Here is a 15,162-nt window from a genome sequence, read left to right as displayed (position 1 = left end):
TGCCGGCTGCGCGGGAGAGGGGAGCCAGGCGGGCGGGTGAGGTAGGCCTGGCCCCGAGGATGGAAGGGTGGAAGAGTGGAAGAGCACGGAGAGGCATCGGGCAGCCCCCCATCCCCCAGGAGACAGAGAGAGAGAGCCTGTGCCACCTTGAAATTTGTTACCATGTGCTGGCAGCACAGCCCGGCTGGCAGAGAAAGGGGGGCAGTGCAGTGAGAAGGTGTCCGGCCGCTTGTGGGAGGTTTGGGCGGGCAGAGCCTGAGCTTTTAACCCTTTTTTTTGGAGTACGAAAACTGTGCAGAACATTAACCTTTCCTAGAAGAGAGATCGAGATGAAATGGAAGAAGGAAATGGGCAAGTGTGAAGGTCTGGGCAAGTGAAAGATGTAGGAAGAGTGAAGAATCTTAGATGGGAAGAGATGATGGAGTGGCCTTAGCTGGACTTTTCTTGTATAGCCATGGACAGAACCATGTTTCCTGTGACACAGAGACTGCATCCAGGGGGAGGCAATGGCTCAGAACCAAGAGGGTTCAGTGTTGAGACCCCTCGGCCCCAGGGGGTGAAAGTTGGGGGGGACAAGTGTCCCAAAGGTGAGACTGTGCTCTTTTTGGAACGGGACAAAGCATCCTTAAAAGGAAAACCCTAGAAGCAGCTCTGGTCCATGTGCAGTGGTGAGAGCACTGGGCATTGAAGGAAGAGGTCACAACGGCAGATGTTCTCCGTGCGGTGCCATGAGTGACATGGAAACACACGAGGTTTCAACTGTGTTTCCTGGGGAAGCCTATGGCACAAGAGGGACTCCTCTCCTCTTGATGAACTGAGAATTGATTATCTAAAGGGTGGTGATGGACCAAGAGTTGGTGATCTGAGGGATAGATGTACTGGAAATTTGGTGGGGGGAGGAGGAAATGTTTATGGAAAGTTTTCATTTTCCCTGTGTGTTTCTTGTTTAGTTAATAAAGGTTTCTTTTCTTTATTTCTAAGTGGGGGCCTGCTTTGCTTATTCCTGGTCACATCTCACAGCAGACACCAGGGAGCATATATTTTCATGGGGGCACTGGCATTGCGCCAGTGCCAAACCATGACAATTGGTTTACTATCAATATTTAAAATAATAAATGACTGCATAATTCATAATCATAAACCACGATTTTGCAGTTTTTAACCATACATTTATTTTCTGTAAGATGTTAATGCATGGTGTGAAAATAAGTAGAACAGAAATTCAAACAAAAGTAACATGACTGATCAAAGGCAAAGGGAAGGAAAAGAACATCCTGAACACCACCACCAACTCACAAAGAGTTAATTGTCAAAATTCCTAGTGTGAGCAATGGAGCTGTTGGAGCTGCTTTGTGAAAAACAGACACCAGAGATTTCATAGCACAAATACTAAGCAGTTACACAGAGATGCCTCTCAAGTCACACTGGAGGCAGCAGAGGGGCAAAAAGGCTGTTTGCCTGTTCTCCTGAGCTTTCCTAGGCCAACTCTGGAGGGCTACAGCATCCTGACCATTAGCATCACCAGGATGAAGCAGCTGCCTAAATCTGCTCTACTTCCCCACTTTGAACACATGAGATACATGCCCAAAAGGGAATACAGAAAGTGTTGGGATGGTTCTGCAGAATGCACATTGGGGTGAGACATAGAAACAGCCAGAGCTTGAGCTGAATGACTGGCCAGAAGCAGAGTCAGGAGGTTATTACCTGATGTTTCCCAGAAAAGCCTTTTGGGAAATGACTATGTCATCATATACATTCAGTGTAATGTGTGTGTTCCTGAAAAATTACTTTGGAGAAAGCACATAGAGTTTTAAAAATCTTCCTGGGAATCCCCGTAGTGCCTTCTTCCCTCTAAAGCAAGGTAATTTTGCTGCCTCTGCTGAAAAGATAAAAAGATTTGAACAATAGGGCAACAGAGAGTAACAGCTTCTCTCTCAGATTGCAGTCCAGCCCTGAGGAATCAATCATGTAAGCAGTTACTTAAAGTCTGAGAATGTTTCATAGGCTGGGCAGCATGGAAAGATTTTTGGGAACTGGGCAAGACACACATGGCCACGCAGGTGGAAATTGCTAGAGAGATGCTATAGACTTCTAGTCAGCATTTGAGTTGGCCACTGCTGTCTGTGACCCCTGCAACATCGAGGAGGGGCCACCTTCAGGACAAAAGCTGTGTCTGGAAATTAAAAAACAAGTTCATTTTGGCCATCTGAGTAGTGAAGAGGGAGGCTGGGGGCAGTTGCTTCCACATGCCACCCTTCACAAATAAATACTTGGAAAGGACAAGTATCTTCTGCCTCATCCAATTCCTACTTTGGCTTCCCTAGGTTCTCTTTCAGAGTAGTATTATACCATCCTGACCTTAGAAGTGATTCAAATAACAGGTTTTTATTTTCCTTCCCTTCCCATCCCATCCCTTCCCTTTTCTTTTTCAGATATGGGTCTATATTTTTTAAATTTCTTAGTTCTTTTCTTTCATAGAGTCCTAGCCCTTAAAGCCCTACATTTAAGAGAACTAAGCCCTGGCAAATGAAAAAGAAATAACGGTAAGCAAGTCGCTTTTGGGAGTTCAAATTTAATCCCAAGACACTCAGACAAAGGAAAAAAATTAATTTTCATTTGATTTTTAGTTTTAATTTGAAAATAAACAATTTGGATCCACTAGATTCAGATGCTGTCTTAACAAGATATGCAAAACTTATTTTACTGAATTACTTAATTCAAATACCATTGTTGTGCAGTTAGGATTTTCACGTTGGGAAACTATCTAGAAAGGAAAAAAAATTTCAAGAATGATCATCTGAAAAGAAGGAAAAAATTGCAAAATCTTGTTTGGAAGTCTTAGAAGGAAGACGTAAACATCTTGTCACTTGCAAGTAGGGGGAAATTTTGAAGACTCTCAATGCAAAAGTCTTAACAGGCATTTCTGACCCATTTGATTTCCTGTCTTTACTCTCCAGTGGGCCCATCTGTGGTCAAGGTCACCCTTCTCTTAGTTAAGGAGTATCCAGTGATGCTTACATGCCTTGTTCAGATAGTTTGCCTTCAAAAAGGCTTCAAAATACAGCCTATTCCTTTGGATCTCTGCATTCAATTGTATGTTATGTTTTTGCAACAAGGGAAAAAAGCAGGGACAGGTACCAAGTCCTTCTGTCCCACAGTATGCAGAAAAAAAAAAATCTGCCTTTATAAATACAACACTGATGCTGACTGGCTAGAGCCTGCTTACCCTAATGAGCTTAAAATCTTATTTGCAGAGGACATCTGTCAGGGCAGAAGTGAGGTACGCAAGTGCTCTTAATCCATTAGCTCTAAATCCAGCCGAGCTCTCACACTCCATTTTTTGAATCAAAGAAGAAAACCCAAGTGGGAACCTACAATGGAACAGGGCACAACTTCAAGAGCAGACCCTATGCAATAAGCACATGGGATTTTAAGGAGAGCAGCTAAGGAAACTGACAACAAAACTGGGATCGTGATGGAAAACTCCTGAGGCACAGGACAGTCTGCAGCTCAGGATGACACAGTGAGTTTGATTTTTTTTTGTGTTTTGGATTTTTGATCAAAAATAAAGACGAAGTAAAGATGGGCTGCACACCTTCTCGCAGTGAGACTGATAGCACTGCTGCAAGAATTGGTCTTAAGGCTTTGAACAAATCCAAAAGTGTTTTGCCAATTGATTCGAGAGATAAAGGAATCCCTCTGCTGGTTAAAGGTTCATCTTGCTACACTATTGATGAGTATGGGATTCAGAGGAAGGACTACCTGGAAGAAGAGGAGGAGGATAGACTATCAGAGCTGGACAAAAATGATAATTTGCACTTATCTTCCAAGGCTCATTCAGATTCCCAGATTTCCAGGGAAGACAAGAAAATCGAGAGGACAGCCACAGATGCTGAAGTCATTATGTCTGAGCTGATTGAGTCTCAAAAGCACATCACTGAGTCCATAGAGATCAGAAAGCAAACCTCCTGTGAATCAGAAGCATCGGCTTTCATCTGGGACGACAGGAATGAAAGCAACGCAAAGCAAATCCCAAAGAAAGGAAAGAAGAAAAAAACCCATAAGCTGGCAAAGCAAGGTCAACCCAACAAAAGTAAAGAAAAGTCCATTGTGGCCCCATGTGAGACAGAGAAGAAGGTGGACTTCCCAGAGCTGCTCGTCAAGGCTCACCAGAGTGCATACGCCTACTTACACCCCAACCTGTCCAAGTATGAAACTATTCTGCAGATGGCCAACCAGGCCACCCAGACTCAGCTCTTCCTGCAGCAGATGATCAGCTTCCTCGTGCTTCGCTTTGATGAAATCAACCAGCTCTTGGAAGAAATTGCCAATGATGGAGAAAATCTTCTCAAGGATGTAGGTGGGAATCTGGCATGGCCGGCTGGAAAGGATGATTTGAAGGAGCACCCTGATCTTCTGCAACAGCTACTGCAGTACACAGTGAACAAAATGCAGTTGGTGAGTGGGATGCTGGCCTCCCTCACATCCAACGCCCTGCAGGAGACATGCAGCTACCTGCAGTCTGCTGCAAGCAACTTGGAAGGCAAACTGAAAGCAAAGCAGAGCTTTGATGAGCACCTGCTACGGACAGTAAAGCTGCTCGAAGCCTCAACTGTGGGATCCTCTCAGTCCCACGGTGATGACAGGACTCTCTGTTCTGAGGACAGTGGCATTGGTGTGGACAACGAATCCCTCAAAGAGTTCAGTGCTCTCAGCCAGCATGGAGCACAGCCAGGTGAGTCCTGTGCACATGGACATCCATCCCGAAAGCATGCCGGAACCGCGGAGCGTGTGAGCATGGGCACAGCTGCTCCCCATGGCTGTGCTCTTGAAAGGCATTTTAAAGATGTGTTTCATTCATCTGCGCAAAGCAGGGAAGAGACTTCTTGTCAGGGTGGAGTAGCAGAGGGCACTTCTACCATGTCCCAGTATGCAAGCTTGAGCAAAAGCCGTTCCCACAACTCCTTGCAGTCTGATTCTACTCAGGAAGGTGAACATTTCAAAATCTGTGAATCAACAGATTTTCCTTCAGATGAGGATGAGGATGATGACGATGATGATGAAGAAGAGAGCACGCTGGGGGAGGATGATGACAGCACAAGTTTATCAGAAATGGGGAAGGATGCTCTGCCGAGGTCCCTGTCTTCACCTGCGCTCACTGATAACATTCAAAGGCAGTCCATCAAAAGGACAGAGAATGCAGATACAGAAGAAATCATTTTGAAGATGAAAGATGCCATTAGTGAAAAAATCAAGTTTGTCCCAGCTAAATCCAGGCGTAAGGAGTGGATAGAGGATGAGAGTGGAAGAGCAGTCCTAGCAAAGAGGCCCAGTACAGCAACAGGCAGACAGAGAAGGTTTGGGAAACAGCGACGGTCCAGGTCAGAGGAGTCCCTCAGAAGCCAGGCAGAGGACCCGACTCTCCTAGAGCTTCAGAGGACTCAAAAAGAGCTCAGCAAAAGGCTGGAAATGTTGTACAGAAAGGATAGAGCTAACAACCTGGAGTCGTGGAAATCAAGAGCAGCACCTTATTTGCAGGATGAGCAAGTTACATCTAGGTCCTCCCGCAAGCTGAAGGCAGGCCTCTCAAAAAATTTCAGCATCCTGCCTAACCAGGATAAAGTCCCTTTGTTCACATCTGATCAAAATCCTGTCCTGAATGAAAAGAGAGTCAGGAAGCCTGTAATAGCTACTGTGCCTACCCAGGAGACATCAGGAGGCAAAGAAAATGAGCTTCCTGGAGCACAAATGTTGAGTGGCAGCAGCTGTACCCCCCGGCAGTCTGTCAAAAAACTGATTGAAACCTTCAGTCCTACTGATGATCTTGCAAAAGCCAAACCTCTAAGATCATTAGGACCAATAAAGTGCATCAGAAAATTTGGACTTCCAGTCATCCCACCCACCGCTCCCTTTCAGAGAGGCCTGGCACCTTTAAATCTCAAGCATCGCATTTTGCCAGTAGAAGACACAAACACCAGTGATGTTTCTTCTAGCTTTCCAAATGCCTTTCTTCCTGCACCACCTGCAGAATTAAGCAAGAAGGATACAAAGGAAGAGATTGATGAAGACACTGAGAACCTGCCACCACCACCACCTGAAATGTTAATGGACACTTCTTCTGAAAATTTATCCGAGCCTGAAGAAACTGCAAGAATAGAAGGAAACTCTTCAGAAGATGCCAAAAAGACCACCAAACCAGAATTGCATGCTGCTAAGAAATCACAAGTTTCCCCAAAAATGAAAGCCTCCCTTCAGTCCATCGACTTACTGCCAAACAAAAATATCAGTGGCCCCAGTGGGGTGACTAATAAAGGTCTAAGGAGCAGCAGGTCAGGGGATGAGAAACCGCACAGGTACTCCCTGGAGCTGAACCCTACCAGCGTGCGCATCCCCAGCCAGGAGGAGATTTTGGAAACCCAGAGGAAAGAGGCTGCGGATTTATACAAGCAAACCCATAAAATCATTCCTCTTCAGAACCCCAGTGGGGTTTCAGCCCCACACAGCAGCCGCTCAGAGAGCAAGGGGCCCAGCCCACCCGCGCCTTCAGTGCCGCGCCAGAAGCACGGCTCTCCCGAGCCGCTCCGGAGCGGCGACAAGGGCTCACTGTTCACCAGGAGGGTCTCCCCAACGAGAACTGCTCCTTCTTCACCAACTGAGAAACGGCTTTTCAGCCCCCCAGCGCATCACAGACATTCTCTGCACGCTTTCAGCAACACTCAGCCGAGCTCACCCAGCATGCAGAGGAAACCCAGTCCCCCCTCCAGCCCCAGGGTGCCCAGCCCACCTCTGCAGAAGAAGCTGCCCTCTCCACCACCACAGAGAAAACCACTCAGCCCTCCTGTGGGGCACAGACAGAGCTCACCCACGGCACAGCAGCTGGCAGGCTCCCCCACTCCATTCCCCAGCACCCCCTCCCCACCAGCCTCCCCATCTCGCTCCTACAAGGGGCTCAGAGCTGGGCTGGATGCTGGGGACGAGCATCAGCTCTCTTCCTCCAAGAGGGGCAGCAACGTCCGTTCCATATTTTGCCCAGCTACCTCTTCCTTATTCGAAGCCAGACCTCCGGTGGCACCCAGCAAGTGCCCTACTGAGGTGAGCAGCCAGCCTGAAGCTGCAGGACACCCCCAGAGGAGCAGCCTGCTGTTCCAGCAGCCCGGTGACCGCACCAGGAGGCTGTCCCTGAGCACCGGCCACCCGCAGCCGTTCGTGAGGAGAAGTTTCTCCGACCGCCGCCCAGGGGTCCAGCCTCATCTCCCAGCTCCTCTGACAGCTGGCAGTGAACCTGCACTTCACCAAGCAAGGTAAGGAACTTGGTGCCAGAAGAACAGACCTATAGCACCCTGTTGGCTTTCTAAACTTCCGGTGGGAATTTAAAGTTGTTAAGAGGTTTCCCAGAAGGGTGTCCTGTTCATGTGCAGAAAAGATGGCTGGGCAAAGATAGCACCGTATGATCATTGTCAGTCCCTTCCAACTGAAATAATCTGTTCTATTTTCTTGCCTCAGATTTCAGTAGGCTACCAGTCTGAATTAAGGGAAGAGTTAACTTTCCATGGCTTGCTCAAGCCTTACTCTTACACATAAGCTGTGACAGGCACTCCAGGAAAAATTCAGTGTTGGTTTCATGGCACAGAACTCCCATTATTTGTGTGGGGGCTAATGGCATTCACATTCAATTCCTAAAAAGCTCTGAACTAGCCCTCAGATTATAAACATACATATTTATGAGAAGATAGGCGTGAGCCAAGAGGAGGAGTGTTGTTCTATCATCAGCTTCTAATCCAGTATAAACTGTTCATCTGAAAGCTGTGGGACAGTGTTTCAATTCAGCTGGTAAGAATGAGACAGATCATATATAGGCAAGGATCTGTGTGGACAAAATTATAGGCTGGAATTTTAAGCTTCTTGTGCACACTTTCAGACCTAGGTGCTGATGTCAAGTCTGCTTACAACAACCCAAGCCCAGTTTTCAGAAGCATCCCATGGCTACTGGAGATTCATTGCTCTGAAAAATAAATCTAGACATCAACACATGTCAGTTCCATGTTTGCAAAAAGTGGTGGCCTGTTAATAAAAAACTGGGCTTAGCTTTAAATTTTTTCTATCACCTAAGGAAAAAAAAAATCATAAAATCAAAATAGAAGTGGGTATTTGGGAATACTCAAAGATGTGTAACAGCCTGTAAGTACAGTGTTGTTATTCTAGTTTCTTAACATCTTAGGATGTGTAAGTCAATTAAGCTTTAAGCTTCTCTGGTAACCTTTCCACACATGAGCATTATTTTTGCTCTTGTCCCAGAAGAGCTGCAGTCCCATGACTTGAGAAGGGAGAGGGATTGCAAGATCAACCCCAAGAGGATGAAATTGCACTTGTAGGTGTACAGGCACTCAGGGCACTGTGAGCACAGGGACAGTCACAAGCACTGAGGACAGATTTCCAGGCATTCCCACCCCAAAGACAGAATAAGGACTGAGTATCCCCTGCTGGCAGTAGAGGAATATGCTGAACAAAACATGTAAAAAACACTGGGAAATGCAAACCATTTTGCATTCCCAGTTCTAATATTGCATTGTAGTCTGACATTTGAATATTTCCTAAAATTCCTGTGCAGTGCTGCTGGGTTTTCTGTTATTTCTATGTACTGTGTGAAGTCAGCTTTGTCTAGTCCGGTGCCTGCCAGCAGAAATTAATGTTTTCAAAAGAGTTTTTATGTAAAACCTTGCAAGACAAAAGCTGGGGCAGTTTTATGGATGCATTTTATTTCTTTATTATATATTGCTTGCTAATGTATACTTCGATGGGATGTATTATCTTTCTGTCATAGTCTGTCAGAGTATAGTGAGTAATACAAAACAACTCACTGTAAATAAAATCATCCCTTTCATGAAAAAAGTCATATATCCTAGTGTTATGATCTACAAGTATTTTGGAAGAACTAAATATATCCTAGGTCAAATTCAGCTTATCATTTATCCCAATGAACACCAACAGTAGTACCAGTCAGTTATGCCAAATTTATATCAACACAAGCAAAAGGGAAATTTAGACCATTAATTACCTCACACACTGATTTAAGATGCAATACACAACTGTGTGTTTTCTTACACCCAAAATAAGCTGCCTGGGGTAAATTTTATGGACCTTGCATTGAATGGCCTAAAATGAACATCACAGCCAATGGGCTGATGGGCAGAGAAGGACCATTTTGGGAGTGAACACAGGGAAAAAACTCTGAGAGCGCTTCACATCACCCAGGTCCTCTCCTCCTGCTCAGGACTGGGGTGGTTGCCACAGCTGTGAGCACCACCATCACCCTGTGCAGATGTTGAGCCCTGCTCTTTTAGCAGGTGCCTTAATAGACAAAGCACCACACTCTGATCCATCTTTCTCCACCAAGTTCATTAACCAGGCAGGACTTTCTTTGCTTTGTAACTGGCAGAGGAAAATCTCAAAATGTCTAAACCTAAACCTCAACCTCGTCATTCCAGCTATGTTTGCATCTGGTCTCAAATTCACAAGCCATCACCACACAGCTGTCAGTCTGCTTTCCTTCATTCCTCCCCCTGCTTTACCTCTTCTTTTAAAATGTAACAGTGCCTTTTTTTGGTCTGTATCATGTTTTCCTGTGTTATTTTTCTGTGCTGTTAGCAGCTTCATTAGTAGAAGGGTGAGAACACAGAGTCAAACCTGAGATACTATCAACCTTCATGGGAAAAGAAATTTTGAAGACCAGTGAGTTATCCAGTGTCTCCCAGGCTCACAAACTCAGGGATATAAGAGATTTATCCCCCCACTTTTCCCACACCAAATTAAAACATCCTTTTGATGAGAAGTAGGTTGCCAAAGATAATCTGGCAGAGCTTGTACAAGCAAAAAGAGGCAGCTGAGTTGCCTCTCCCACACACCCCCTTTTAGCAGAAACACACACAAAAAAAGAGACAACTTCCATCTTATTTTGCAAGCTGGCATTGATGGATATTAAATGTCAGTGTTATGCACAGATTTGTCTGTCTCCTGAACATTCATTGCTTTCCTAGGAAGCAAAACCCACTTTTTCCAAGCATGCCTTCTGCCCATCCCATGTTATAAGGAATAGCAGGATTTAAAACATTAGTAGCCCTAACTAGGGCTGGAGCTGGAGCTTTTCTTTTAATCTTGAATCTTACTTGACAAGAACTTCAGTTTTCAAGTCAGTTCAGCTGGTTCCCATTTGACCAGCCTGCGGTGGGACAGGCTGAGATAACTTGGCTGGTTTCTAAGTTTGGTCATTTGACAGCAATCAGCAATTATTGGCATCTCAGTAAGGCACAACATGTACAATTGCTCTGCTCATAGAAATTCTGTTAATATGCAGCACAGTTTCTGTGTATGCACCTTAACAAAATAGTATTTCATCAAGACTGCTGCTTTCCTAAGTGGTAGAGCAGAGAGAGAAGATAAAATGCCATTGTCTTTAACATACTGTTCAGTGAGAGCTTGAGGATGGACTGGGTTGACTGAATCAGGCTCAAAGCAAGTAGCCCAAATAAGTGCTTCTGCAGCTGGGGGATATTTGAATCTGGATTAGTTTCATGACTGGACAAGTATCACAAATCTCTCCATTTAGCAGTTCAAATCATTAAAGTCCTAGCGGTTAAGAGGAGGAACATAACATCTTGTCTGTAGTTGAAAGCTCATTCAGTTTAGCAGTTTGTACACTTAAAATGCAGTCATGATTCCCAGATAGCTCTGAAATATTTCCCCATGTTGAGTTTAAACCCCATGAATGAGCTGCAGCAGCACAGAGCACACTTCACACACTGCAGCAGGAAGGCACAGGGCATGAGATACCCATGGCTGGATCCACTGCTATGATCAGTCTTGATACATAAAGTCCCTGTAGCCCTAGAGAGTGCCAGAGCAACCTCAAGAACATCATTTACACTTTCTGTGTCTCAGTGCTTCTGTCAGCAGAGTGAGAGTAGCAGATTTATAAGAGCAGAATTCCCCTCCCACAGTCATGCTGGGGTATAGTGGATATTTTTGCTCTCGACAATGGGAGAGAATGATGCATCTGACTCCATCTTATCAGAAGGCTGATAAATTACTTTATTAGACTATATTACTATATTATATTACATTATGTTGCATTGCATCTAAACTGAATCTGCCAAGCACTCAACTCTTTACACAACTGCCCACTGACTGTCACCCAACAGTCTCAACACACACACACGCACACACACAAGGAAACAAAGCACCATCACTTTGGGTAAACAATCTCCATATTGCATTCTACTTTTGCACAAACACAGGCACAACAAATGATAAGAATTGTTTTCCTTTCTCTGAGGTTCAGAGAATGTGAAACCCAGAAATATTCTTGGGAAGAATTGTGCCTTGCTTTTCTCTGTGAAGAGAAATGTGGCTACACTGGTGTGCTCGGAAATCACTGTAACCAGGCTAGGCAGACGCACATCAGAGGTAAGACCTTTCCTTCAGCAGTCTGAAACAACACTTTTCACTCCAATCACCCTTATCTGCAGGAAAACCCAGCCTCACAATGATCCCCTGTTAAATATACAAAATGTTTTCTTCCCAGGAGAGGTCTGGGAGGGAAGAGTACAGTGCATTTGGCAGGATGAGAGCAAAATCTGGATGGTGCACACAAAGAGTGTGTTCAGGAGGAGATGGGGAATGACAGGGTGTGGGGAATGACAGGGTGTCGTGCAGCCTTTGTGCTTCCTGGGTTAACATGCTCTAATCAGTGCTGCTGTAAAAAGTCATGATTCATTAGCCTCTTAAGCATCTTTCCTTCTGCAGCTTGGAGAAGAGCCCTAGAAAAGCAGGTGACTCGTGGAACAGCTCTGGGGTTCCTGAGAGCAGAGAGTCCAGCAGATCTGCTTCCCACCCCGAGCTCTACGTCGTGGGCCAGGGGCTGCAGAGGGACTGACAGCAGGAGCACCCCCGGGGCAGAGGCACAAGCAAGAGCAGAGACCCCAGAGGGAGGAAACAGCCTTAGCCCAGCCTCCAGAACAAGGCTTCATCTTCTCTTGCAAGGAAACTGTGAGATGGCATTGCATCAAAAACCCCAGACTGGGCTCAACAATCCAACTAAACACCAGCCAGCTGCTTCTCCTTTCATGCCATGGCTTTGCTCAGAGATCCACATGGAGCAAAAGAAACACTTTGTGGCTGGGTGAGTCTGAGGCAAATTTGGTTGATGAAGACAGGACCTATAGCCAAGTCCTTTTTTCCATGGTTTAGACAATAGATTTTAAAAAGCTAACACAAATTAATCATTATTCAACACGTTATTTATTCAGTAGACATCACATCTGTGTAAAATGTGACTTTTCCAGGAGGGAGGTAAAACCCTGAGCCAATTGAGTGTTACTGCAATTAAAACATCCATGGCTTCAGCAAAGCCACATTTTTACCCTAGGTGTTTATCAACACACAGGGAGAAATAATGTCATATACAAGTTAAAACAAAGCAACCCATTTTGAAGGGAAAAAATTAGGGATCTTACTTCCTCAAAAAAGCCTTTGATCTTCTAAATCACCTTTGATTACCAGATAATCTTATCACCTTTAGTTTCCAGGGTACAAGGCTTAATCCTGATTAGAGTAGTTTTGCAATCGCCTGATCAAACAACATTATAAATCACAAAGCATCTAAGGACACATTTATCTAAGGACACATTTGGAGGTTTTGTTTGGGCTTGTTTTTCTTTTTTCTTTTTTCTTTTTTTTTTTTTTTGTAAAAGAAAAAACATGCCACCATGGAGAATCCTGTTCTCCCTGAAAAAAGTTTTATATATTTTTTTCTGATTTATACAGTTTGAGGGATTTTATTGTAATTTCACTGGATAGTCTAGACAGATTCTTGTTAATAAAAACACAAGTTATTTACAGTCAATTAATCCTAAGATTTTACAGCATTCACTACAGTCTCAAAAATTACTGGATCTTCCCCACCTGATATGTCATCATGGTTAAGATGCAGCTTTTAATTAATGTAGTTTCAGTTTCATTTGACATTTCATCTACAACTTTAGTACAGAATAAGATCTGTTTAAAAAAAAAAAAAGCCATTTGTATCATACTTTGTTAGGAATAGTTTAATTTTTTTCCTACAGTTTTCTTCAAGGTTGTGGCTGGGAGCTTCACCTTCACCCAGCATTTTTACCCTTCCTGCCCACCTTCCTGATGGGGGAATGGAGCTTCACCTCCCCCAGAGCAAGGGATATTCTCTGGATACTGAACTCCTGATTTTAGACCCGTGCCTTAACCACAAGCATCTCCCACCAAGTACAGTGCCATTTTGCACCACAGACACAAGGAAACCTTAATTATTATGTTTAAAGTGGGGGTTTGAATATAGACAAGCAGTGAATAGATGCTTTGGGTGGTCAGGGCTTTGTGAGCTTAAAGAGGCCAGGCAGCCATAGCCATACAGATCCAATCCACTGTGTAATCAATCACACAGGCAGAGGCACCACCCCTGCCTGCCAAGCTGGAAAATCACCAGGAAGATACTGCAAAGCTCACCAGCAGTGTAAGCTCTTCAAGTTAGTCCTCTCCTCATCAGAAATGCAGTTCTCTCCCTCCTGGGTAAGAATACAAATGCATTTTTGCATGCATTTTGGGTTGGTTTGTTCTGCTGGCAGTAAGCCCCCAGAAGAGAAGCAAACCAAGAGCATGACAGCAGGAAACTGGCACTTTGCATGCCTGAATGCAGCTTTGCAGAGGAAAACAGAGCAGAGTGGGAGGACAGCTTCTCCTCAGCTACTGCAATCAGTTCATCTCTTTATGGCTTTGTGCTGGAACTCCCCAGCACCTCTGATGGGGAATAAGAGAAAATATAAGAGAAAATATTTACATCCCTCAAGCAAGAGATTCTGCTACAGCAGCACAAGGGACAACACTTCAGCAGTCAAGCTGGAAACCTCATCCCACGTGTGCTCTCTGGAGTCAGCCAAAGCATCTTTGCCCAAAACCAGGCTCCCTTGGAGGTGTGTGCATGAGCTGCCATCCTGGACTTCCCCCCTCCCTGCTCCAACTGAGGCTGTGGTCATCAGGAGGCTCCCTGCAAACACAATCCCACCTGAAGGATTCTGATGCTGCCCAAAGGATGCTGCAGCAAACTGGTCATTGTATGCAAGATACAGCTTCTGGGGAATTGATCTGCAAGTTTGTAATGTGAACTCATGGTTACATGTAGTTAAGAGGTTCTCTTTTGTCCAGTAATGTATAGGACTCTTGTAAAAATATGTTTACCTTTGATTTGTATTGCAAGCATGAAATTCAGAGTAACTCTAGTATGCAGGAAATTATAGTTTGTCTCTCTACTTTTTTTAAAAAATTAATTTTTTAACAGGTTTTTGGTCAACAGTTCAATTTTTTCACAAATACAACATTTCTGGGATACAGTTGTTTTGTAAGACCAGGCTCAATTTAAACATTTATTTTTTACTGATGTAAATAAAACAGAGATTTTATATACAAGGTATGAGTTGGATCTCCCATATTCTGTATGCTACCAGTTTCAATCTTAGCCCAGTGTTATACTATTGGTGCATTCCTTAGTGCCCTGAAAGTATAAAAGTATAAAAGTATAAAAAGTCCATTTGTTTCCTCTTCCCCCATCCTAGCACAAGTTTGTCTTGTTTTGTGTTTTGCTGGTACATCAGTTAACTTAGATTGCACTTCCATTCAACAAATATGTCTTTTTTTAGGCTACAAGATCCAGCCTGGGCACTGACAGAGCAGAGCACAGGTCAGCTGTGCTTCCACTCCTGCCCTGCCCTGGTTTAAGCCTGAGCTACCTGGCAGTCTTGTACCCAGTACAGTGGACTCAGGGGACAGTGGCTTGCTCCTAAGGGTTAAAATCAGAGTGCACTCCCTGCAGTGGGGTCAGATTGCAGAGGGATTGAACATCGAGTGCAGCAGGATCAGGTTTCCAGCCAGGGCTTCTTCACAGCTGTGAAAAGAGAGCCAACAGCTCTGTGCTGCACTTTATCTGCAGACCTTTAAAAAGTTGGCAGCTGCCCCAATTTCCAGTGATGCTACTCAAATCTCAGACCTTTAATGGGGTTGTCATTTCATTCCCTTGGCATCTGAAGATGACTAGAACACTGAGGCACCACACACACTCCAGTTTCTTTTTTCTGACTTCAAGAA

The 15,162-nt window shown here is 44.6% G+C and overlaps 1 protein-coding gene across 1 annotated transcript; it reads left to right on the top strand.

Annotated features, from left to right (window-relative positions):
• Nucleotides 1-3,582: 3,582 nt before the first annotated feature.
• PCARE (photoreceptor cilium actin regulator) lies at nt 3,583-11,929 on the top strand. The gene is made up of 2 exons (XM_071423718.1): nt 3,583-7,301; nt 11,800-11,929. Exons 1-2 carry the CDS (start codon nt 3,583-3,585, stop codon nt 11,927-11,929), a joined length of 3,849 nt encoding a protein of 1,282 aa, XP_071279819.1.
• Nucleotides 11,930-15,162: the final 3,233 nt, after the last annotated feature.

This window comes from Agelaius tricolor, unplaced genomic scaffold (assembly GCF_023055355.1).
Source record: "Agelaius tricolor isolate 1412-34295 unplaced genomic scaffold, bAgeTri1.0.p SCAF_1, whole genome shotgun sequence".
Classification (NCBI taxonomy): Eukaryota; Metazoa; Chordata; class Aves; order Passeriformes; family Icteridae; genus Agelaius; species Agelaius tricolor.
Note: the sequence above shows the minus strand (reverse complement) of the source record. Positions and strands in the feature narration are given on the sequence as shown.

What these genes read in the sequence shown, in the direction of transcription:
- PCARE (XM_071423718.1), top strand. Translation starts at nt 3,583, where the DNA reads ATGGGCTGCACACCTTCTCGCAGTGAGACTGATAGCACTGCTGCAAGA. An exon ending in CCTGCACTTCACCAAGCAAG is followed by an intron (nt 7,302 to 11,799) that starts GTAAGGAACTTG and finishes TTCCTTCTGCAG; the next exon opens with CTTGGAGAAGAGCCCTAGAA.